The sequence below is a fragment of the Olea europaea genome, chromosome 14 (assembly GCF_002742605.1).
Source record: "Olea europaea var. sylvestris chromosome 14, O_europaea_v1, whole genome shotgun sequence".
Lineage (NCBI taxonomy): Eukaryota > Viridiplantae > Streptophyta > Magnoliopsida > Lamiales > Oleaceae > Olea > Olea europaea.
The window spans coordinates 16638443-16666322 of record NC_036250.1 but is presented as its reverse complement, the minus strand read 5'-3'; the positions used below and the strand labels follow the sequence as shown (position 1 = coordinate 16666322).

Genomic DNA, 27880 nt, shown 5'->3' with positions numbered 1-27880 from the left:
GTTTCAAAATTTTTGATTTCGGTGAGAGAAAGTAGCAAACAAAACTTGCGGTTTTGTTATTTTTGAACTCACAGAGGAAAAAAATGAAGGGAATATATTTGCACGCAGTGATGGTGCCAGCACCCTATGAGGGATGCAGCTGCGTGTGCTGGCTTCATTGGAATTTTCAATAGTCTGGTGCGGTCTTGTAGTTAAAGAAGCCAAGGAGGAACATGACTGAATTGAGGAATTTTTTTATTTTTTTATTTTTATTTTTTATTTTTTTTACTTAGCTCTTTTGTTTGGTATGATGGGCCTCTTGTTTTTGAAAAATATTAGGCCCAATCCATGGATATATGTCAATGTACATTTTTAAGGGAAAATTTCATAATTAAGAGGACAACTATTACTCATTTCCAAAGTAAGAAAACAAGTTTCAAGTTTCAAAAATCAGATATTCATTAAATTTTATTTATAATTTAATTAATTATATATATTTTTTATTAATTAAATATATAAGGTCACGAATCTATATAATTTGGTTATAGATTCACAATTTAATTAGTCACATATTATTTTTTCAATCACAAATCAAAATTTTGAATGTCACAAATTATTTTACGATCATAATTCAAAACTTTTATAGGTCACAAATTTGTTCGTCGATCCCAGATTAAAAATTTATACGTCACAAATCACAAATATTATAGGTCATAACTTATTAAATAGTCACAAATTATTATTTTTTAGATCACACATTATTTTTGTCACAATTTATCTTTCTTATTGGTCACATTGGTCTCAAATTAACCAATTTAATGGTCACAATCAACCAATTAATATGTGATTATCACCAAACAACTATTGTCTCCAACATCACCAACGCCATCGTCACCATCGATACCACCACCACCATCACCCTACAGCAACAACACTGTCTCAAACAAAATCAACACATCATTGCCACACACCGCTACACCACCACACCATCACCCTACGGCAACACCCCCACACCACCGCCACACCGTGCAGATCCACCTCCATCACGCAACAATCACACCACATCTTCCCCACTACAACGCAGATCCACCACCACCACCACCACACAGATTTCTACGGAGTAGATTTGCCACCACCACACCACATCCAGCCAACAAACATTATCTTCCCACACCACACGCACTCCACATCGCGCATATCCGCTACCACCACGCAACCACCACACCACATCTTTCCCATCACCACGCAGATCCGCCACTGCTACATTTTTTCAGGGAATACAGAGAGAGATAATATTAAGAATTAATTAGGGTTTGTGTGTGATGGAATATATATATTTAGTGAAAATATTTATTTTAAAAAGTATTAATTAAAATAAAACCTCCGATTTTTGAAAGATTAATCTACCCATCTTATTTTAGGATTGTGAATTTTTAAAGTAGCAAATTTTGTAATTTCCACTATTTTTTTTATTGACAATCCATTACTGATACATATGTCAAACAATTAAGCTAGGCGGATAGGGGTATTTATCGAATGCTAACAAGGATTTGAAATTTTGGCGACTACACATTTTTTAATTCATTCATTAAAAAAATGTATAAGGCCACCAGGTGCAAATAGAGGAAAATTAACACTAGCAAATTAAGGAGGGAAATTAATAAAATAAATGCTGCTTTCTCTCTCCACCCACTTTTCCCAAAGCACACTCATGAAAGGGAGAAAATTTCCTCTGGCTCACTTGAAATCTCCATCTCCACCCATTTTTCCCAAATTTTCTAATTTACATCTCCACCCATTTCGAGTCTCAGAAGGGAGAAAGCAAGCTCTGGCTAGCACATGCTTGAAGTTCTCTGGCCGCAAGCGAGCTCAAGCGCAGTCAGTGCTCATCTTTACGAAGTCCACAAATCTTGTTCCACCTAATCTTAGTCCCATCTGGTAAGCGTATAAATGCATATACCTGTGATTTTTTCTTTATTATTATTATTTTTTGAATAGAAGATTTTACTGGAGCTATGCTATTTTTATCTTTGATATATTAGACGTTGAAGACCACATTTGAATTGGTAGTAGTCAAATTTCTTTGCACACGAGTTTGGATTTTTGCTTCATTATCATTTATCTATGTAATAGCTGTCATGCCCAATTAGAAATTTCATTATCATGTTTAGTTTTTTCATTATCTTCCACGTCTCAAATTTTATTTATTTATTTATTTTTTTTGCCCTGTTGAGGTGAATCGAATTACTGGAGTTTGGTCTTTAATGAAGTAAGATTTGCTAGCATTGATATGGGATATTTGGTGAAACATTGTATTTGGTTCAAATTGGTATTTGATGACGTTGGCTTAAGTTTGGAACCTGCCTCTCTGTTAAAATTTGCTAGTGTACCAATAGGATCATTAGAAATCTTGGTTGGAATTCTTATAAATTTCTTATTGATGCATAGTATTGGTTGCCAACAAATTGCATTCAGAACATTACTCTATTGAACATACTGAAGTCAATGGGCCTTGGCATCTAAACTTCCGAAGCTCAAAACATTGATTTATTTCATTTTGATATACTTGCTATGTACAGGTCTTTAGTATGAATTTTTTATTGGTATAATAATATTTTTCCACAGACTAAATGTATTGACATTATGATATAAAATGTTTGGCAAATGATTTGCTTTGTGTTATTATCGTTCGAACAACAATGTTTTCTATTTGAGTTGATACTCTGTCATTTTCTTGTGTCATTGAATGGGCGATAGGAATTATGGAATCTATCATAATTGTGGAAGTAGTAGTTATTACATAATTTTTTGTATGAGGTCGGACTATTTTGAGCGAAGGCATGTAAACTATGTTTGTAATTACGTTAATTTACTAAATGCTATATTTCAACTCTTATTTCAAACGTCATTTTTCTTGTATATTACCTTTTAGATTATCTATTTGTACTTAGCTTCGTAAACTTACGGCCATCTTCTTTATTGATCACTAAACATAGCGGTAATGTTATGTACTTGCTACCCAACAAAAAGAGGCATTACATTGACATTTTGCTTACTCTTTTTGCTTTTGCATTTTCATAGTTGGTGCATGGTGACATTAAAAGTTCATACTAACATAGAAAATTTCAAAACAGGTGAACTACATATATAAACTAATCAAACGAAAAGCTTTCTGATAAAATCTGCCCACTTAATCATACGATTCAATGCCTTCGCAACATTATTTCCCTCAACAATTCTACATTATTTCTTGTGTGGCTAGCACTATAGAACCAGGAAAAAGAAAACCAGCCAACCCCTTGTCTATCTTCATCCCATATCATGCACCTCCATCACTATAAATTATCACAATATATATACACTCACTTCAAGGTTTCCAGCAATCAATAGACTAGATGACTTCTATGGTTCTACCACTTCATAAGAGAATAGCAATTTTTTATGAATACATGGTACAGTCTCTATTGCCAACTTGTGAAAAATGACGCAGCTACATATATGCTTTTACCAAAATGACTACAAACGAGTGATAAGTAGCTACAAAAGAGTGAATAGCAAATTCTTCCATCAAACTCAATCGTATATGCTTTCACAAAAATACCAACTGCAATTACAGAATTTGGTCTTTCATTATTTACGAGGCTTACGATTGAAGTACAACTTTAGGGAGATTTCGAATAATCATGCTCTACCAACACATGGGGTTTATAGAAGTAAAGAAAATCAAACATTCAGCCAAAATGTTTGGTAAATGATTTGCTTCTTTAATGTCCAAATGTTTGAATTTATTAATCATATTCTCAACATAGTGTGATTCTCTTAATGTAAAACCCCCACTATACTTTTTAACTCTGATGTCAAGGATAGTGTCCACTTCTCCCAAATCCTTCATTTTAAAAGTAGAGGATAGAAGTCCTTTTATTTCTTTGATCCTGTCTACATTAGTGTTACTTATCAGCATATCATCAACATATGTACACGCTAATGTGATTATATTATTATTCACTTTCGTGTAGATGCATTTATCTACCGAATTGTGATTAAATCCATTTGACATTATTTTAGAGTCAAATTTCTCATGCCACTTTTTGGGAGCTTGCTTTAATCCATGTAAAAATTTAATTAATTTGCACACCTTATGTTCATTTTTTAGTAGAACAAACTCTTTTGGTTGCTTCATATAGACCTTCTCTTCGAGATCTCCATTTAAGAACATAGTCATGACGTCCATTTGATGAACATATAGGTCATAAATGGATGCTAATGCAAATAAAATTCTAATCGAGGTTATCCTAGCCACAGGTGTATATGTGTTAAAGTAATCAATTTCTTCCCTTTGACGATATCCTTTAACTACCAGTCTAACCTTCTAAGTATTAAGCGATCCATTGAAATTATATTTTTTCCTAAATACCTACTTGCAACCAATAGCTTTAGAACCTCGTGGTAGGTCAACTATTTCCCAAGTGTTGTTTGAAATAATAAAATCAATTTCATCGTTTATAGCTTCTTTTCAGAACATACAATCTCTAGATTGCATCACTTCCTTATGAGTTTTAGGGTCACTTTTCACTTGAAAAACAAAAAGAATAGTTCTTACAACATTCTTCCTATCTTCCTCTACTAAGTAAAAAGGACTAAGTTAGGAATCTATTTCATCTTATCCTAAGTTATTTTCTTTTCTAGTTCTTTTACTTCTTCGGGTTCAATTTCAACATCTTTTATGGATGTCTCTTCTGGTGAGCTTCTAAAGGTTGGAATATCTTTATTATTATTTTTAGATTTTCTAGCTATCATTATATTCTTGAAGAATTTCACATCTCTTGATTATATTATAACATCTGATTCAAGATTTAATAATCTATAGGCTTTGCTATTAAGAGAACATCCCACAAAGGTACATTTGATACCTCTAGGACCTAACTTGGTTCTCTTATGATTCATATTCTTACAATATGCAAGGCACCCCCATACTTTAAAATAATTGATATTTGGTTTTCTACCTTTCCATATCTCACAAGGGGAAATTTTATTCTTTTTCATGGGAATCCTATTTGTTATATGGCCACTAAGTAAGGCTTCACCTCATAAATTAAAAGGTAGTTCAGAATTTTACAACATAGCATTTATCATCTTCAAAAATGTTCTATTTTTTCTTTTTGCTAATCCATTTTTCTTGGTGTACTAGGTACAGAAGTTTGATGTATTATTCCATTTTGTTCACAATACATGTTAAACTATTAGAAAAGTATTCCCCACTTCTATCACTTCTTAGAGTTTTTAACTTTCTTCCTCATTGATTCTCAACTTCAATCTTATAAGTTTTAAAGGCACTAAAGACCTCATCTTTATGTTTTAATAAGTACACATAGGTATACCTAGAACAATTGTCAATAAAAGTAATAAAATATCTACTATCGCCTCTCATTAATATTCCATTCAATTAAAGTATTTTGGAATAAGCAAGTTCAAGCAATTTCGTTGATCTTATTACACTATGAAATGACTTCTTAATCATCTTGGATTTAACACATATTTCACATTTTTCTAAGTTGTCAATATCACATTGTATTCGTCCATATTTAATTATTCTTTTCATATTGTTAACTCCTAAATGCGCTAATCTACCATACCATAAATTAAATGAATTAGTAGTATATACAAAAGATTTAATTTTATTTGAGTTATCGTCAATAATACATAGGTTGACCATTCCTTCGATGGAATAGCCATTTCCAACAAAGTGCCCATTATGGGTTGGAACAAACTTTCTAAATTCAAAAACAGATTTAATCCCAGATTTTTCCAAAAGTACATCACTTGCTAAGTTTCTATTTATTTCTGGTATATGCAAGATATTCGTCAAAATGATCTTCTTTCTCGAAGTGAAAATGAGTTCAACATTTCCTTTGCCAATCACTTTTGATCTTCATTCATTTTTCATTTGTATTTCTTGATTGTCTTCAATGTTATAATAAGTATTGAAAAAAGACTTATTATAACATACTTGGATTGTAGCGCATGTATCGTACCATTAGCTCGGAACTTTGCCTTGGATTGCATTAATTTCTCTCACTGTGGCGATAATTTCATCAACAGAATTCACTTGTCCTTTTTTTTTTTGTTGTTTCCTATGTCTGCAATCTCTAGCATAGTATCTCGATTTTTCACACACATAGCAAGGTCCTTTGGCATTTTTTAAACTTCCCTTGATCCTTTCTAGGACCAAGAAGTTTCCATTTCTTTTTAAATTTGTTGGAGTTGTCCACGACATTGACTTTCGAAGAGTCATTATAAGAATTTTCAATCATCTCTTGCCCTTGATTCTTTCTCAATACGGAGAAGTTTTTGTATATCTTCCAAAGAAAAGTCTTCAAAGTTGTGGAGAATCTTCTTCCTGTATCCTTTCCATGAATCGGAGAGTTTAGCAATAATTGCTTCCACTTGGAAAGTTTCGAAAAGTTCAATTTTTACTGCTTTTAGTTTGTTTACAATTATTTGTAACTCGTGTACTTGAGGCAATAAAGATACATTATCCAAGAATTTGAAATCAAAATATTTAGATATTAAGAACTTTTAGTACATTCTTCCTCGACTTTATATTTGCTTTCTAGCACATACCAGATTTCTTTTGCCGATGCAATGTTAGTGTAGATATCATATAAACGATAGGACAACGCATTTACGATATGGCTATGGCATATCAATTCTTCCTCTTCCCATTTCTTCCTTTCTGCACGAATTTCTTCGGTATCCATGTCAATTGCATCAGGAATAGGCTCCAACTTTGGATTAAATACGTAGAAAATCTTTAAGGCCATTAAAAAAAAAAAAAACTTAAATTTGTCTTGTCATCTTGTGAAATTTGCGCCATCAAATTTGTCTAAACGCACCAGATCTTGATTCATCATTTTGATGGTAGCAAACGTAGATTCTGTCTCCATCGTAGTAACAAGTAACATTTGAGATTGTTGGAAAATTAAGGCAATAGAGAAGGAAAAATGAAACACAATAAAGGGAAGAATATAAAATAATTAATAAAGGCTTGAACACAAAATTAATCTCATTGCCCTTAAACGTTATTTACCTCTTTTCCAATGTTTTTAAGGATTTTCGATAAACAGTTCGTAGGAATAAACAAGCCTTGATGAGAAATACCAAAAAAGTGTATCTTCACAATGAATAAGTGAAAATAAATGGAATGATTATGTGATAATTCTCTCACAATTTTGGAAGAATAATTTAGGGATAGATCTCAATGGAATTCAATATATATATATATATTTTTTTTTTTTTTGCATTTGGATCACCTATTTATATGCCTTGGCAAGCTCCCGCGAAATGGTGCAAAAACAAGGATGAAATGCCACAAATTTTGATAGAAAAATGGTAAAAAAAACTTACCCAATTGTCACATTCCATCAGCATGAGATCGCATGGTTGTAGCCTTAGCGGCCCTCCCATTCTCGAGAGGGCCTCATGTGATCGCATGGGCTTAATCCATGCAGTTGCATGGTTAGGCCCCCATTTTTTTCACTTGATTTTGAACAAACAAAATTCCAACAGCCACTTCCAAGCCACCAACACCAACACAAGAACAATAGCCAAACCTAATTTGTAATGCGCCTGAGAAAGTACACCACTTGGAACCTTCCGTTGATGTCGCCACCAACATCAACCAGCCACCACCGCCACCTTCACACCACTATCGCTTGGAACCATTGATGCAAAAGCAACGTCTCGAGACTAGGCATCGTTGCCACGAAAGGCAATTCTAGCAACATCGTCAATGATAGCGCCAAAATTGGGAAAGGGGAGAGAGTGCAGCCAGTAAATTGAAGGTAGAGAAAGGATGATATTTCGTCGTTGTTGTGAAAATAGAGAGCGCGCGCGCGCGCACACCTCCAGTAGAGAGGAGGATAGAGAGAGTCAAGAGAAAAGAATGAGAAAGATTTAGGTTTTGAAATCGGGTGGATGGATGGGGCAAGTAATAAATTAATTTAATTTTATAACAATAATGTAATAATATTTAAAATTTTAATTGTCATCTGATTTTTGGAAGGCAAAAAAAAAAAAAAAAAAAAGCTTTTAAATTTTAATTTTGGAAATGGGAAGATTAAAATTCTAATAGGCTGTAATTCCCACATTCCAAACAGGAAAAAAAAAAAAAAAAAAAAGAGCTTGTAAATCTTAATTTTGGAAATGGGAAGATTAAAATTCTAATAGGCTGTAATTCCCACATTCCAAACATATCACAAACTAATTGGGCTTGGGGAGCTAAAGCCCAAGGCAACCCCCTTCCCTCCGCCCCTGCTTATATATCATTTTTACCTCCAAAACTGCAGATGATCGTTAAAACTTGATTTATTTTATTATTATTTTTTTGAATTATATTTATCTTTATGGTTACAGTTAGTTTCCCACAAGTCTCTCCTTAATATTAACTCAGAATTTTATATGAATTTCGAGTAGTTGTTGATTATTGTTAATAATCACTTCTAGAGGTGAGTCGACAATGATTGACTCAATCAATATGGCCATCATAATTTTGTTCAAATTATTCCCTTGAACATTGTACAAGGACGTGCTATAAGACTAACTCAATACCTTCTAGGTGGAATTGCCACAACATGGGCATTTTTCTTGACAAGAATTATTGCAGTAGGATAATGGCTAACATAATTGACTTCTATCGAGATTATTACAAATGGAAAGAAATAAAAAAAAAAAAAAAAAAAAGGGATATTGGAACTTGGGATGAACACAATTAGACAAAAGCTCCAAGTTTATGCCCACATTTTTTTCCCTTTGTCTCATTAATTTGTTATATTTTATAATAAACTAAATACATAATCATTTGTTACGGCACGTTAATGCGTGATTGCGATTCCATTAGGTGACGAAAGCGACAAACAAATGGCTTCGAAAATGAATTCAGACAAACCACAAAAACTGCCTTTGCAAATGAATACGGACAAACCAAAAGAAGAAGCGATGATGTCTAACTAAAGTTTATATTTTATTTGAATAAAAGAATTGAATCATCGTTAATAACTTGCCAAGTTCGAGTATTCTAAAGAAGTACAGATTTTTTTAACGAAATTTGTACAGAAAGAAAGCTGTCTTTCTATGATTTGCTACTGCAAAAAACTAGATGTACAGATTTTTTTAACGAAATTTGTACAGAAAGATAATTATCTTCCTGTAATTGGCTATTGCCAAAAACAGTTTTTGCCAATAGTAAATCACAGAAAGACAACTTTCTTTCTGTATCAATTCTGTTAAAAAAATATGTACTTGCAGATTAATTTTATTCGTATTCTATATCCAATTTAAGTAGTTTACATTTTTAAAATGTAAATTTAAACATAGAAAGTTGAAATTCTTTCCATACATGTGATAATTTAACAAAACAATACATCGGTAAAGTTAAAGCCTTTTTTTGGTAATGAGTAATCCAACCTGGTCAATGCTTTCATTATCTAGTAGTATCCGTAATAATTTAATTGAAGGTAGATTCTTGAATCTATAAAAATTTATTGTAGGTTCGATTAATTATATATTAATCAAAATATAGAATCTTATCGAGACATTACCAAAAAACAAACAATAATTTATTTCTCCTGCAAACATTTATTATTTAAAAAGAAAGGAATAGAGGGCAAACTTGTAAAATCTCTGAAAATATTAAGGGTCCATTTTCATTTGTGTTTCAATTTTCAATTTTGAGTTTATTTTCTGCTTTATGCTTTGAGCATCCGTTTTAAGATTTCTAAAAACGCATTTGATTTTTCAGTTTGAAAAATTATTTCTCAAATCGGGAAACAAAAAAAGCACGCTTTTTTTTTTTTGAAATTTTCAAAAATTGTGTGATTACATTTTATTCCATTGAATTTGATTACTTCAAAAATTTATTTATTTAGTTAAAAAAAAAGGAACAATTTTATGTTAATATATTATCAAGTGTTTTATACATTTTAAAATTGGTGAATCTTATAATATTTTTTCTCACTAAAAATTAAAATTAAAAATTAATTTAAAATTTCAGGAAATAAAAATAAGAACTAATCCGTGGACTTAAAATATATTTGTTTGTGTTCATTTAAATATTAAATGTTTTGTGTAAATAATCATTAACAGTTATAAAATTTTTATTTTTCTAGAAATTTTTATAATTACTTTTTCAGATTTTTAATTTTAATTTTTTAGAATTCTAGATTTTATTTTTCAATTTTTTATCTTTTCATTAGAATTATATTTTTAAATTTCTTTATTTTTTATTTTATTTAATTGCTCTTTTTCCATGTTTTGAGTATTTTCAAAATTTTCACTAAAAACACTTAAAACTTCAAAAATGTATTTTGAGTTTTATGTTATAGATTTATCATTATTTTGAAAAATGTATTTTAAAAAATAACAGACCAAACACGATTTCAGTATTTTGCAAAATCGAAAATTGAAAGCGTTTTGAAAATAACAAACCAAATGCATCCTATATTATCCACAAAGGTACATGTATTCAATAATCAATTATGCTACACATACATCATATTTGTTTAGACGTGCCATGTATCAACACAACTTGTATCAGTTTTTAAAAAATAACAGACCAAACACGATTTCAGTATTTTGCAAAATCGAAAATTGAAAGCGTTTTGAAAATAACAAACCAAATGCATCCTATATTATCCACAAAGGTACATGTATTCAATAATCAATTATGCTACACATACATCATATTTGTTTAGACGTGCCATGTATCAACACAACTTGTATCAGTTTTTAAAGAAAAAGATACTTTCCCACCCACAACTTTATAAACTCCAATAGAATGTACACGGTAATGTCAACTCACATTGTATACTTAGCATTATTCATTCAAAAACTGTGTGCTAAATGCATTACGTGTGAATTGTAATGATGGTTTTTTACTTTTACTTCTTTTGTGTACTTGTATTCTTAATAATTTTTATCATTCTTTTTTATTTTTATTTTTTTATAAATGAGTACATCTTATTCTTGATTATTGTTTTTGTTCAAAAAAATCCATTGAGAGATAGTGAAAATACTTATGTGTCCCTCGTATTTTGAAATAAACAAAAAATCAACATGTCATTTCAAATTGCGTTGACAGATATTTTGATAAAAGCATCATCGAAGACAGGATGTGCTATTCAGCCTATGTCATATATATAATAAGTTTTCGAATCGTAAATTTTTTAAGAATATGTTGTTAAAAAGTTTTAAAAAAATGGAGTTATTTGAATTGTAAATTTTTGAAGAATATGTTGTTAAAAAAAGGATTTATTTGAATCGTACATTTTTGAAGACTATGTTGTTAAAAAGTTATAAAAAAAATGGATTTATTTGAATAATATTTTATAATGAGAATGTGTGATTGAAAATGAGCATGATAAATAATAGTTGTCAAACAAAGGTGTAATTTATTGTTAAGATTATTAAATCCACTAAAAAAAGTTAAGATATAAATGTGAAAATTGAAATTAAACAATAGCAGAAAATATTTGTTGTAATTAAAATGTAGTGAAATGCATGCCTCGTTCAACATATGAACGTATGTCGGCATCAAACAGGGTATTGTCATTTCCGTCGTATCAGAGTTCGTTGAACGTATCATCAGCAACATGGGAAGAGATGTATCCTCATCAAGTTTCACACATTCCGCCATAAATGAAAATAAATCCCAAATAACCCCACAATGAAAAATAAATAAAAATGTGAAGAAAAGAAAAAATTTAGAAATTAGAAAACGTTTCTTGTACTCACATAACTCGAAAACATAAATTTGCAACAAATATTGCTACACAATCTAACATTCTCAAAACTTCAAAAATAGGGATGCAAACTATGTTGGGAATTTACTTAAACATGCACAACGGAATTTAACAAATTTCAATTCCCATTCAAAATTCAACTTTGTATTTAAATAAAAACTGTGATAAGAAATATACCTTTTCTTTTAATTTGCAAACTCTCTCGCGTTATTCCTTTCCAGCAGCTTGAATCTGCCTCCCACAGCTGTCCAATTGTTCAGCCTCCAATGAAATCCACACAGATAATAGACTGCAACTGCTAGGATTTTTCTCTTGTGCCAACAAGAATAATGAAAACCTTATGGACCTCAAATCTTAGCTATGTATTTATATATACCTAAACGGACTCGGTCCCGTCCGGTCCAATATTTAATTAATCCAATTAATTAAACCCGATCCGTGAATTAATTAATCCAATTAATTAATTCGGGAATATAAATAACAAATCCAATTAATTAATTTATCCAACGATTGTTAAATTAACCAATTGGCAATTTGCAATCTTTCAATTCTCTTTTGTGTGCAACATATTAGGTTCCCGACCACGATACCTAACGACGTGAAATATTATTTTGATCTAATCAAAATTGATAAATTCAAACACCCTTTTAATTTGTTGTCAATTCACACTCGCCGTCCCTGATTGACATCTAGCAATGTGTCAGGGCAATACATGTGACGGGAAATGTCACGTGGTATGACAAAACTAAATTCGTTCGTTTACCGTGAAACTATAATCCCTTCGTCAATATGATCCGATCAATTACGAGATTTGGAATTGTGTCAATCTCGATCATCAATCATATCTTTCACTCCACTATTAAATCAATATAAATCGAAAACTCCTTTTCGACTTATGAGTACATCTTGGCCAAGGATTTCATCATCGACTTAATTGAATGAAACACAGATCATAATCTCCTAGCATCTAAGTGTGACGAATCCTTTATTGATCGATCACAACCTTCATACGATTCTTGACGTACCCGAACGATGTCGTATTAGCAGCCTTTTTTCAGAGCAACATCCAACACTGCCAAAGTATGACTGTCCTCATATAAGATACCATGACGACCTTAAGTCAAAGGACCAATTCCACTACCGAACGTTAGAGATTAACCACTGACACTCAGATAGTTATCCATGTGGAATCTCTTAGCGGGTCTCCAATATTTTGTTCTATAACAAAACATCCACGTGTTCATTTAAGTGTCACCACACTTTAGCTAGTGAGATCAGCTACTTACTTCACAAGTAAGAAATGCCACATGTGATTGTCTAACTGTATTAACGATATCTGTATCTCGTTATTACTTACGAACATGATTTATTCAAGATCCAATTATATGTAATTTGTATCTCACAATCACAACTCCTTGTGATTAACAGATTACCTAAAAATTGGATCTTCGGATTCTATTATTTAATATTATTTATCACAAAATTAATTTAAATAAATAATAGATCTCGCCAAATCAAATGCATTAAACATATTAAAAGCGTTTACAACCTAAATCGATTGAATCTAGCCCATTAATGAAAAATATAGTTTTTATGAACCCTATACAAAAAATAGAAATTCAAATATAATGACTTGAGGTGATGGATAACGATCATATTTTTTATTTTAATGGTCAAATAATGAGAAACAAATAGGGGCTAAGAGCTTTTTTTTTTTTTTTTTTTTTGAAAGAATGAGTTTTGTAATAGCGAGTTTTTGAAAAACGTGTGATTAAAAAAGTAGGAAATTTTTTAAACTTTATGTAGTGAAGAATGAAAAACTTCTAAAAAATAATTTCCCTTCCTTCAAGTGTTGTTTAATGGGCCAAAAGAAGCATTTTTGTGATAAAGTATATTCCAAAAGTGAGATAGGGTGGCGTGGACTTACACATACACGCATCCTTTCATTAATTTTAATGTTCAAGTCAATATATGGCATTCATTGAGGATCATCTCGAGCTCAACTCTTCTTAATAAAAAGTTTGTTCCTCCTAACAATGTTCTTCTAAAATTCTTTCTTTGTTCTTCCATAGTCTTGACAACTGTGAAAATTTCAGAATGAATAAGTAAGAACAAGATCTAAGTAGTATCAAAAGTATGCTCTACAGTTGCCTCTTTGAGGATCCTCTGCATCAGAAAATTTGGTATTACTGATTATATGATCCCATATGGAGGTTTGGTAATACCGAAAGTCAGGCCCTATGTTGTTGCCCAAAGGGCTTGTTGTGGGCTAGAATACAGAGTGTTACCACACCCCCACTATGCTGGTATCAGAGCCATGTTGTTATCTTGATCTTACTATTCTGATTGAAATTATCCAATTTGAAAGAAACTAGGAAGAACACATTTAAAATTATGTCTAAGTCTTCTAGTTCATCTATATTAGCACCCTCCACTTCCTTTCGAAAATCTAATGCTTCTAAAATCGACTCCCTTTATGAAATATCTTACCTACTTGAATCTGAAAAAATCCCAGTTACAGATCTACCTCTTGTCAATCCTTATCTTCCATATAACAAACCCCGAAATTCCTTCACCAAAACTGTTAAAAGTATCATTTCACCATCAAAATCCCAAATCAAACAATATGTTCAGGCATCAAAGTTTGATCAGCATCTTCTACCTGCTACTGAAAAGGAGCAGTTTGTTACCTTAGATTTACCATCTCATCTTCCAAAAGTATGGTTATCTGAAGGTTTTACCCATCTTCATTTTGGAGCTGTAAGAATTGCACTTACCCTCCATGGAAGAAAAGGTCTCCCTGCTGTTTCTAGAATTGCTCTTCTAGATACACGATTTGCTGATTATCAACAAGCGTATATTGGCACTGTGGAAACTACACTCAATGCGGGAACAGTACTTGTTACTATGTTTCCAAATTTTAATATGCCAATTGCAGATCCATTATTGTTATCAGCTTTAAAAATCCAGGTCCAAATTGTTGGAGCAATTCCAACAGCAGTCACATATGGAGCAACACTTCATGACCAGATGGCTTACAGAATTCAAAATCACTCTCTTGATTTTGTCACTCCTAATGGGACGGATGATACTTTATTAATTCAGATGGGAACAGATCAGCCAAGCTGTACATATGTCTCTAGACAGATTCCTAGATCTGAGCTCATTAAATTGATCCCTCAAACCTGGGTTACTAGTTATGAGCAACATCACCAGGCGTAAAAAGACTCTCTGCCCATACAATCAGCAACTCATCATTTCAGGAGAAAGTCAAATGGCGAAGTTGAAATCATGTATCAAAAAGAACCTGAAAATAAAAAGCCTCCCTGTTTTCCAACACGGTTTCCTTTTTCCAATGGAGAAATTCCCATTTATGGATTTGATGCAAATGGCAGGCCAATTTATTGCAAATCTGATAACTCAGGGCATATTTATTGGGATGTATGTTTCTGTGCGAGATGCATAGAAGATGAAGAAGATCTATTTAACGATCATCCTTCTAGGAAGAAGAAGAAAAAGAAGAATAGCCAACAAAAGTTGTGTGAAGCATACGAAAACAAATCTGCAGGAGTTGATTTGTTAGGAGAACCCTCTGGAAAATTTGACTATTATGTCAAGTACACTCCACCTCCTACAAGTGATGAATCTATTATTCCTACTGGTTGGGATGATGATGATCCATGGGATTGCGACCAACTATATAAAAAATGGGACTGGGATAATAGTCCACCTCCATCTCCTCAGATAGCTATGCCTATAGCTATGTTCCACCCTCCTCAACAAGAAGAGTTTCCTCCATTGTCCTCTTTTGACAAAGAGCAGTCAACTCATGCCTGGAAGATCAGGAATCTCACATCCAGAAAATCGGATGGTTCAGTTGACCAGCTTTCAGCAGCAGAAGCAGTTTTAAACTGGCAGTCAGAAAATGCAGTCCAACAAAATTCCCTGTTGAGAAAAATTGACCAAAGTCAGCAAAGAATTGAAAGGACTCTACAGCAACAAGCATAAACACTATTAACCCCTCTTCAAGCCTGTAAACAAAAGATTGAAACCCTCCATGCTGAAATCATGACCCTTTTACAAAACCGTTTACCCATAACAGATCAAGAAAGAGAAATAAGAAATCTCAAAAAACAACTCATTTCTCTTGAAAACAATTCCATGATCCCACCTTCTACTCCATATCACCCTATCTTATATACCCATATATCACAAACTTCAGGACCCATGTATTCAACAGGAGCTTATGAATCCACATCTTCACTCTTCACTCCTGAAGAATGGGAAAAGAAATTGGCACCCCTTTCTTATTCCGATATAAAGAAAACCAAACCATTAGCCTCACAAAATCTACAAACTTAACCTCCACCAAACCCAAAAAAAAGACCACAAATGATGATAAAAAAACCCTATAACCACTTTCCTACAAAAAACTCAAAATCGTTCCTCTATAACTCCTATTTTAACCATCCCAAATGAAACTAGTTCTGAACTTGAAGAGTCCTCAGATGAATTTCTAGAAGATCATCCTCCTTTTTATATGGCTGACAGAACACAATCAAGTCAAACTCAACAACGAATTCCTGTTGTTGATGAGCCAGAAATAATTGATGAAGAAATTGCTGATCCTCATGTTGTGAACAATTATTATTCACAAAATAGTACTTCAGCAACCAAATTTACTTTTGATGATATTCCTCCAGCTTTGTGGAAAGCAAGATTTCAAGAAATGAAAGCATGGTGTTTAGCAGAATTACAAAGGCCAAATATGACTCATTCTGCAGTCATAAAATCTTTTTTGGCAAGAATCACTGGGTTCTTAAAAGATTGGTATGATGCTCTTGGAGAATATCGCCAGATCCAATATTCTAATTTCCCAACAATAGATGCTTTAATAGAATCATTATATTGGGAATTCTATGGAAAGACGGATCATTTGAAGGATATTGCAAGAGAAGAATTCTTCAAATTGAAATGTTGTTCTTACAATCCTAAAGATCTAGATAAACATTTCCACAATGCTGCCAGACGATACTACCTCATTGGTGGAATGGACGATACAAATAGAAAGCAGGCTTACTTAGAGTCTATCCCACAGCCTCTTGGTCAAGAGACACTCAGAATGATTGAAATAAAAGGACAATCATTGGGAACCACTTCATTTGGAGAGCTTCACAACTGGGTCAAAAGAACCTTGAAAAAACTCTGTAATTAAAGAGAGTTTTTAAAGGATATTAGTACAATATGACAGAAGCTTGAAAAGGTGTGTGATCAGCCAGATTTGAAGATTAAGTGCTGACATGATAACAAGAGTTGTGATTGTCCAAGAAAGAAGAAATTCCACAGAAGGAGGTTCAAATTTCGGAACAAAAGATTTTCCAAATCTTTTCCTCGAAAAAGAAGATATTTTAAAAGGGAATTCACAAAGAAAAAGGGAGACAGGTGTTTTATCTGTGGAAAGAAGGGCCATTTTGCAAAAAATTGTACCAACAAAAAGAAGGAGAAAATTTTACACCAAATCTATGCAGCAACAAAAGTGGAAGAAGAAGCGGACCTTGAATCGGTATTCTCTAAAGAAGATGAGCAGTCCCCTGAAACTATCTTCGTACTGGAATTTGACTCCGATGATGAGAGCACTAATGGCTATGACAGTATAGAGGAATGCTATGGAATGCAAGTAATCAATCTTAGTCTTCCAGTTCCGATGGTTGAAGTCAAAATATTTCCAGGAAAATATGAAAGACCAATCACAGTTGCAGGTCTGTTTGACACTAGAGCAGCTTGTTCAATCTTAAATCCAGCCATTCTCCCCAAAGACATGTGGAAAACACATCAGCAAATATTCCAGGCAGCCAATAATGAGTATTTTTCAACAGAGTTGATAAGTAAGCCAGTGACACTTCAGTTCTTTCCTGAATGTAATGTCTCACACAAGTTACTTGGATCATCTTTACCAGGGAAGGATATTGTAATCGGTTTTGACATCATTCGACAATTGTGGGCAAAACGTGTTATTCCTCTTCCAAATGGCCTGAGATACAAGTCCTACTTTTTGCCATACATACAGCCAACCACATATTTTTCCATAACCAGCCTTGATGATATAACAAGCCTATTAACCCGAGAATGTTGTGCAGATTCTCACACAGAATTTCTCACCAAATGCACTCACCCTCTATGGAAAAATCCAAATTTTTTCATATCCCTACCTTTCAAAAGAAATGAAGACGTTAACCCTACTAAAGCCAGCCATATTGGAATGAGCCCTGAACACCTCCAGTTAGCAACCAAAGAGTTAAGCCAATTGCAAGATGAATGTCTCATTGAACCTACTACTTCTCAATGGGCATGCCAAGCATTTTATGTCAACAAAAGAAGTGAACAAGTTCGTGGAAAAATGAGACTTGTGATTGATTATAAACCATTGAATCACTTCCTTACTGATGACAAGTTCCCTCTTCCAAACAAAAGAACTTTATTTGCCAGTCTATCTAAGGCGCAGATATTTTCAAAGTTTGATCTAAAAGCGGGATTTTGACAATTGGGAATTAAGAAAGATGAAAGGCATAAGACAGGTTTCTATATCCCAAACTACCACTATCAGTGGACGGTTATGCCATTCGGTCTTAAGACGGCCCCCTCATTGTTCCAAAAGGCTATCACAAGAATTTATCATCCAATATTAGAGTCAGCATTAATCTATATTGATGATATTTTCTTATTCTCAAAAGATGCCGATTCTCATTCTCAACTGTTGTCTCAATTCGCTGATCTGACAAAACAATTTGGAGTAATGCTTTCTCAGAAAAAGATGGTTATTGGAGTCTCTGAAATTGATTTCTTGGGCATGCATATTAAAGATGGTCAATATTCTTTACAACCACATGTTGATCAGGAATTGTTAAAGTTTGCAGACACAGATCTCTCTAAACGAGAAGTCCAATAGTTCCTTGGGATTGTAAATTACATGGCCGATTTTGTTGATCATTTAACTCCTATTATTAGACAATTTGCAAAACACGCTGAAAAAAGATGCACCACCGTGGTCTTCAAAACAAACAGAAGCAGTTCGAAAAATCAAACAAAAGGTGCAAGAACTTCCAGCTCTATCCATCCCTACTAACGGGAAAAGGATCTTACAAACTGATGCAAGTGATCTATATTGGGCAGCAGTTCTATTGGAGGAGAAAAATGGAAAAAGAAACATGTGTGGATACAAAAGTGGAGCATTCTCAGAAGCAGAAAAACATTATTATTCCACTTCCAAAGAAATCTTGGCGGTAAAACGTGGAATTGAGAAATTTCAGTTTCATCTCATTGGACACAAATTTCTTATTGAAATGGACATGTCAGCATTCCCTAAAATGCTTTCATTCAAACAAAAACAAATTCCAAATTCTCAACTACTCAGATGGGCAGAATGGTTTTCAAACTTTGACTTTGATGTCAAACATATAAAGGGAAAAACCAACCTCCTTCCAGACCTACTCACCAGACCAAAAGCTTTTCACTCCCAACCTATCCCTGTAATCTGTATGATAAACCTTCCCTTTCATTTGCTTTCTCAAAATGAACAAATTCCCCCAGAACTTAATACTCTCATCAGAGACAAAACCCTCCATTCCCGAGCTAAAGAGTTCATGTTAAAATACCAGTCCATTGTTATCAGGCAAATAGGAATTGAAACTCTTGGTGGTCTTGGATTTCATCCAGATTATCCATTTTTTAATTTGTTCCATATAATCTCACACCAAGCAGTTTTAAAATTTTCAAAGGAATTACTTTGTTTTCTGTGGTACTTACTGGAACTTTTCCAAATTGGAGTTTCTTTTAATGTTTGTGAATCTCTTGAATGATTCAAAGAAATCACTTTTCGAAGTTTTAACAAAAATGATCCATTTCAAGAAGCACATTTTGAGGCAAAGAAATTCTTCGAATGGTTTTATCCTATTTCTCATTGGATAAAAATGTTTGAAACATTTTCTTTAAAATTTAGAGATTTGAGAACTTCCCAAAACAATGTTTTTGTAATTCTGATTTTCCAACGGCAAGGATATTTTACAGAAACAGGTTCTTATGAACACTTCTCTTATGTCAAGGAGTATGCAGTCCAACCTTTCAATCTCCATTAAGATTGGGAAAGGTATCCAAAGGAGTTTCAAGAATTTCAAAGAAAAATGGCTGAAATCAACCAGACAATTCCTCCACAAATTTGGCCAGACATAGAAGATGATGCTCCATGGGAAATTCTACCTCTAGACTATGCAACCAAGATTCAGCAAGACATTCAGAAACACAGAGAAGGACAATGCCAAATTTTTGGTCAAGTATTTGGACACTATCCATCTGCTACTTGGGAAAGTGACAAAACCCATTGGAACCAGCTTTACTTGGGAAGGCCACATCAATGCCTTGGAGAAACATCTAAATATCCAGAAACCACACCAGAAGGACAAAAATTGCGTAACAATCTCTGTAATGAATTTCAAGAAAAAATGAAAATTGATAAAATAGACGTGGACAAATCAGGATCAAGCAATCCAGATAAACAAAACTCAAGATATTTGGACACGAAAATAAATTATAATGACAGTGTTTTCCAGGACTCTCAAGATCCATATGATTATGGAACACAGTCGTATGATTTTGATCCAACAGACCCAGACAATCTTGAAAAATTGGAAGAAAAATTTTTTGAAGAAAAATTTGACACTACAACTTGGCCTTGGTGCAAGCAACATGGACTCCCCTCTGATTCAGATGATGCAAATGAACTTGGACGAGAAGCAAATCTTGGAACACCTTGATGACTCAGCAGCTCGTGTAAAATAATCATTTTGTCGTTTGCAATAAAATCTCTTTTAAAAAGTAGATTCTTTACTTTTTAAAAGTTGGTTGTAAAATTATTGTACTAAAAGTAGTGAGTCATGCTAGTAAAGTGATGAGTCATGTCCTTTTAAGTTGTGAGTCATGTCCTTGTGTAATAAGTATTGTATTAAAAGTGATGAGTCATTGATAGTATTATTAGTTTTGTGTCGGTTGTATGATGAGGCTCCTCCGCTATATAAGGAGCTCTTATCTTTCATTGAGAATCATCTCGAGTTCAACTCTTCTTAATAAAAAGTTTGTTCCTCTTAACAATGTTCTTCTAAAATCCTTTCTTTGTTCCTCCATAGTCTTGACAACTATGAAAATTTCAGAATGAATAAGTAAGAGCAAGATTTAAGTAGTATCAAAAGTATGCTCTGCAGTTGCCTCTTTGAGGATCCTCTGCATCAGAAAATTTGGTATTACTGATTATATGATCCCATTTGGAGGTTTGGTAATACCGTAATTGCACGAAATTAATGAAGTGATCAACATAGTTGCACGTTTTGTAGATAGGGACGAATCCAGCCACTTGAGTGAGTTAGGGCGAAGCGTAGAGTAGTTATCAAACGAGCATCCAATATAATGAAATTGTTTACTAATATTCCATAAATTTTTATTAAAAAAAATCTCCAACAAAATAATAAGGAATAAAAATATATTTTTTTTGAATTGTATACATATATATGATCAAGTTTCAAATTTTTATGATCTTAAATGAGACAAGACAAAATTTATATGTAAAGTGTTGATTAAACGATAAAGACAAAAATTTTCAAAATTGAATTTGAGAGTTATTTTTTACTCCAAAAAGAAAAATATTTTCGAATTTTTAAAAGAATAAAGATCCGTAATTAAATTGTCCAAATTTGATTTACAAAATAAATTGAAAAAAATCTAACAATAGAAGTATATATATTATGAAATAATATTTTGAGTCAAGTAATTTTTTTAAAGATTTTAGAAACAAAAATTAATAATATAAAATTATTTAGTCATTATTTATTGGGTTAAAAATGTAAAAGAGAGGAAGAGATAGAGGAGAATTGAACCACATACCTCTTATCTTAAATGCAAAGCAAGGAATATACAATTCGAGATACAGCACTGTCGTTAAATCGAGGTGAGGGGGATTGGACCAAGTGCCACTCACAAGCAAAACAAATTTTCCACCATATGAGCTACAATGACTTCGAATGGTAAACGTCGAAGTTAACATATGTAACTTAAAACTTCATTAATACGTAGAATGACCTTTTCTCTAGCGTGACAGACGATAAATTTAACACCATATATTTTCATCAACTTGTAGAATGGTCCAAAATGACGACTCCAAATCATAACACGAAATGTCCAAAAACATCAATTCCTCCTCCCGTCTAAATGCCCACAACAATAGATTTCAATTCCCACCTATTGGGTTTTGCACCTACGGAGATTACTATGGTGAATTTTCAACTATATAAACACAATTTTATTCTTTTAATATCAATTCACTTTCGTTATCAAACAACCATTGACGTATAATCCAAACCCTATAATTATATCATGATTTTCTTAATATCTAAAGTTATTGTCGACATTTTTTTTATTATAAATTTTTAATATTTTATATGAAATATATACATAATTGTTAAGGCACGATAATGTCTCCTACTAGGTGACGAAAATGACAAACAAATAGCTTTGACAATGACTATGCACATAAGCCTAAGTAAATTAATATCAAAAAGTAATATAATAAAATAACTTAATTGTCGTTAATAATTTAACGAATTTGAATATTTAAACATAATTAAAATAGTTAACATTTTTAAAAGTAATTTTAAATATTGAAATTCGGAATAGATTGCTAATTTAAGACTAATTTAGCCTTTGTTCGGTATGGATTAAAATCAAGATTTTAATTTAAGTTAAATTCAACAATTAATTTTAACAACCCATTTTATGGAATCTACAATTTTTCAATCGCATATTTCATCAATTTTTACAAAAATAGGCGCTTAATTGACTTCCTATTCCTGATTCCTGTGGAAAAATCATTGCAGTTTCAATTAGTTAACTATTCCCTCCCATTTCACAGAGAGAAATTTGTTTTCATTTTTACACAAATTAAGAAAAATATAAGTAATTTAGTTTGAATTTTTTTCTAAAATTTGTCCTAATGTATCCATATACTAAATAATAATTTAAATGGAAGTAATTCATATTTATTGATAACAAGGCATATTAAATAGGGTTTGTGAAGAGTAGGGTTTGCATTTATATACTGTCATATTAATGCTATTATTATGGGCTAATGGTAAGTTGGTTGGCCGGTTGAGTCATGTAGATGTAATGGGGGGATTTTGTTTTGGGCTAGATAGAAAAATAGTGTAATTTTTTTTTTTTTTAAGCAGGTAATCGGTTCGGTTTCGGTTTGACAGCGTAAATACCATACCAGCACCGTCACGAACCGGTTCATAAAAATAAAAACCATATCCGCCCCATTGCACCATCGGTTCGATTTTTTTCGCCCCATTCGGTTCGGTTAACCGCGATTTTCAATTTTGTCGGTTCAAATTGACATCCTTATGTCCCACATCCAATGGTTCTCCTCACTTATAAATACCCAAGGATTGACAAGAGGCAAAAATAATGAAAATCTTAAAACATAGCTTTCCATAATAAGCAAATATATATCCTCCTCCCACTGTCTTGCACAACCTTGGTATTGTTCCGATCATCTGAGGTTAACTTAACTGTCGGAGTGTATGCGGCCGCCACTACCCTTGCTGGTTCCGGCCGTGTGCATCTGACCGTGCGTTGACTGTGCGCGGGGAGGAATACGTGGAATAGCTATCGATTGACCACGTGGAGGGTCCAATTTGTGATGCCAACAATACTAATTAAACACAATGATTTACAAATCCCAGGAAAACAATTTCCTATCAATTGAATTCCTTGAAATTCATTTTCTTTCCACCCAAATTCCAACTTTGCAATCAAACGAACCCTAAGTGATATGCTAAATAAAAAATAAAATTAAGTGATTCACTTAATTATACTTCTCATTTAGCCCCTGTTTGTTTCCTATTATTTTTCACATTAAAATGAAAAATATGACCGTTATCCATCATATCAAGTCACCAAATTTAAATTCATATTTCTTGTGTGGGGCCCATAACGACTATATTTTTCATTCTCATTCTTATGAAAATGGGAAACAAACGGGTCTTTAATGTAACATTAGTGCCACATAAACTGGTATTTTAATATCAGTGGTGCTAAATATTATTACCATTTATAGTAAACTATATTTAGATAGTTGTATATATTGAATTCAAGTAATTCTGGCCATGTTTAATTGTCAAATCTTTTCTATAAACCATTTTCCCACTTTCAAGTGTTTGATATGGTTTTTTTTGCCATGGAATTCAGCCCTTGTTTGATTTTCATTACATTACATTACATTACATTCTATTTTTCTCTCTCCTATTTTCAACCACACAATCTTTCATAAAATAATATTACACGTAAATCGAAAAATTTTCTTTCTTTTTCAACCACTCATTTTTCAAAAAACACTATTCTATACATTAAATTTTCCCCGTAATGGAGGCCAAACAGGGGCTCAAGTTCCATGTTTTCTTGGACTTTAGACTTTTCTAGCTTTTTAGAGAAAATCAGGTGGGAATTAATTTTTCCTGTTATTGTAGCATATATGTATTGTTTTCCTTTTTTTTTTTTGTTGGCAAAGTTAACAAATTCTAGAATTATTGTAAAAAAATATTTCCCTTTAATTGACAATTTTCATATAAAACAAAGTCAAACAAACACTAAAAGATAGATAATTTTCTTGAATTTTTTGTTTTTTTTTGGTCCTTTTTTTTAGCAATGGAAACAAATTTCATCTCCAACACAGCAATTATATCCCTTTAATTGACAATTTTCATGTAAAATAAAGTCAAACGAATATAAAAAAACACTTTTATTTCTACATTTTCCACGTGGAAATTTATACAAATCAAATACAATAATTTACAATTCCCAGAAAAACAATTTCCAGGCAATTTAATTTCCTAGAATTCGTTTTCAATTCGATTTAATTCCATCTTTACAATCAAACGGACCCATAGTTCTAGTTTCTTGTTAAATTACATTGCTAAAAGTTTGAACTGCAAAGATAAATGAGCTAATTTAGCAAAAAATTAATTTAATTACAGAAATAAGAACCCACTTGAAAATTATTTGACTTGCTTTTCAAGTAGCCAAACGTTCTCTTGAAGAAAAATATAAAATTCTTAGGGATGTTAACGAGTCGAACCAAAATTCGAAGCTTGAGCAGAGTCGAACTTTTGCCCGACCAAAAAATTTAAGCTTGATCTGAGTTTTCAGCTTGGACTTTTCTGAGCCGAGCCGAGCAGAGCAAGATAGATTTAAAAAATAAATAAAAAAAATCTACCCTTTAAAATGCAACCGAGTGCTATCTTATTTTTCTTTTTAAAGGCCCATGAGCGGCCAACTTGGGCTTGGCCCGTCCTTCCAAAATGGGGCTCAACCCTAGCCATCGGCTCGTATATTTCACAGAATACACAACTTTTCAAGCTTTTATTAGAATTTAGCCCGTGTTTGGTGAATATTAAAATCAAGATTTTAATCCAAATCCAAATCAAAATTAACAATTAATTTTTACTACACATTTTATAAGATCCACAATTTTTCAATCACATATTTCATCAATTTCTATTATGGGTTTACTAAAAATTTAATTTTTAATCCCGCTACATATGATTATAAATCATTTATCGAATAAAGAGTGGATTACAGCACTACCCGCATAAAGTAGTGAGAGTGGAACCAATAGCGCTTTTGATTAAACATCATTAATAGGATTATAAATCTTTTATTGAATAAAGAGTGGATTACAGCACTACACGCATAAAGTAGTGAGAGCGGAACAAATACTGCAGCATAAAATATGATTGAATTCGAATTTTTTCAATAAAAAATAAAAATAAATTCTCACTCCTTTTATGACATCTCACCTATATGTAAAATGTTATATAACTTCATTATGTATAAGTAACATTATTTCATAAAAATATTTTGTACTTAAATCTATTTTTAATTTTTTAACTGCATATTTTCAAAAAAAATTACTATTCAAAATATCAATTTTTTTTTAATTTCCCATTATAACGACTATCAAATAGTGTTAAGTGCCTGTTTGACAGCAATTCCCCACAACTATAATGAAAAATCTGATTGTTATATATATATATATGGAGTGTTTGGGAGCTATTTTTATGAAAAAATATATTTTTAAATAGTAAATTGATGAAAAATATGTGGTTGAAAAATAAGGAAATTTTTTTATTTACGTATAATATTATTTTAATAAAAATGTGATTAAAAAGAAGAGAGAAAAATACATTTTAAAAGAAATGGGTATCAAACGGGGCATAATCAATAGGCCCCACGTCTAGAAAGAAAGGCCAAAAAATATTTGACAAAAACTGACAGCTGTCTTTCATTATGAATTGGAATGTCAAAAATATTTTGCTAACGATGTTGAGTGTCAAAAGTTACACCAGGATCTTTTCATTAAAATTTTTAATTGACAGGATAAATGTAGTCTAAAATGGCTAGTACAACGTTGGGCTCATTTATGTCTCCTTTGACCTGTGGAAAAATTAATAGGCAAAATAATATATTTTTAAAAAAAAAATAAGTGATTTAAAAGAAAGGAAATTTTTTTGATTTACGTATAATATTATTTTATGAAATATTGTGTGATTGAAAATAAAAGAGAGAAAAATGTAATGTAATGAAATGAAAATTAATTAGGACCAAATATTGTATATAAAGACCGGATTTTTCTTATAATTAAATGAAAATTGCTGTCAAACGGGCGCTGAATACTATCTAGAATTGGTTTTCACTGTGAAAATTGGGAGGAAATTATTAAATAATTATTCCTTTTTCATTTTGTTAAAAATATTGCCGCCAAATGCCTGCTGATTTTTGTTCTTCCATAGATTAGGCCGCCAACAGTTCCCTCCCACATGCAAGTTTTGTTTCATTAGATTTAAAACTTAAAGCATGTTTGAAAAATATTTATAATTGATTTAAATAAAAATAAGTAGCAAATAATTAAATAATACTTGTGAATTTTTAAAATATATAAATAAAAAAATAAATTCTTTGTTAGGTAGAGTTTAAAGTCAAAGTCAATAACTCATTTTAATCGTATATTTTATAGGATACGAAAATTTTCAACAATATATTTCATCAACTTTTATAAAAATTTATTAAAAATCTGATTTCAATCTCTATAAAACAGGAACTAAGTATTTATATACAATTTATAAACAAGCCACGTGTATTCTAAGTACAACCATGTCTTTGAAAATATTAGAATCTAATCTAAAACTTTTGTAACAACTTGGCCATTGGTATTCTAGTATTCATGTCATGAAAGTTTTCTTAGATTCTCACTAGCGTAACACATAGTCAACATATTTAAATTCAATTTTTGGCGTGATTTCGGGTGATTTAGTTCGAGCTTATTCGGCTATCATATTTGACTAATGAGAAAATTACTTAAAACCCTATATCTCAGGTATACTATTCAAAAGTGAGGTGGTATAGTTTTAAGTTCACAAATCATGTGATAAATTAAAATTAAAATTAAAATTTTAAAAAAATTACATACCATAAGAATTAGGAATTTGTATAACTTATAAAAATTGTAATTTGTAGATGAAAAATAGGTTGTAATCTATGAAATAGGAATTTGTTCAATATAAGTTGCACAACAATAGGTGACAATCAAATAATCACACGTCACACTGAATACATCACATAAACATTCAAAGTGAAGTCACAAAAACACAAACTTGATCACAAAAAAATGGTTCACAGATAAAATGTCACAAATGGTCACAATTCGCAAAAAATTGGTCACACTCAAGATATTGTTCACAAAACCCTAATTTGAAGCAAGGGTAAAATTGCCAAGCAGGGTCTTGCAATTTCATAAATTGCATTAAAGACCCTCACCCCGAATCAATCACCGAACCCTAATTTAACCCCTTTTCCTCTACATTATTGACATGTAAACCCTAATTCCCTAGTTTTCCTATACGACAACGATGGATAGTCATAGGCGACGATGCGCCATCTCAGGCTTGTCGCAGGATGCTGCTATTTCAATAATAGCATCATTGTACGGGGTGCCTTCATGTAAAATCGTT

General features: G+C 32.1%; 1 protein-coding gene and 1 long non-coding RNA gene across 2 annotated transcripts in view; both read left to right on the top strand.

Moving 5' to 3' along the window:
- The first annotated feature begins 1600 nt into the window (after positions 1–1600).
- On the top strand, positions 1601–2838 carry LOC111409336. The gene is made up of 2 exons (XR_002705489.1): positions 1601–1917; positions 2214–2838. It is a non-coding gene; the product is annotated as an uncharacterized LOC111409336 (long non-coding RNA).
- Positions 2839–27778: 24940 nt separating this feature from the next.
- LOC111409582 (oligopeptide transporter 4-like) overlaps positions 27779–27880 on the top strand; it is a 7131-nt gene continuing 7029 nt past the window's right edge. Inside the window, exon 1 of the mRNA XM_023039614.1 lies at positions 27779–27859. Coding sequence (XP_022895382.1) covers positions 27779–27859 — 81 coding nt within the window. The remainder of the gene's footprint in view (positions 27860–27880) is intronic.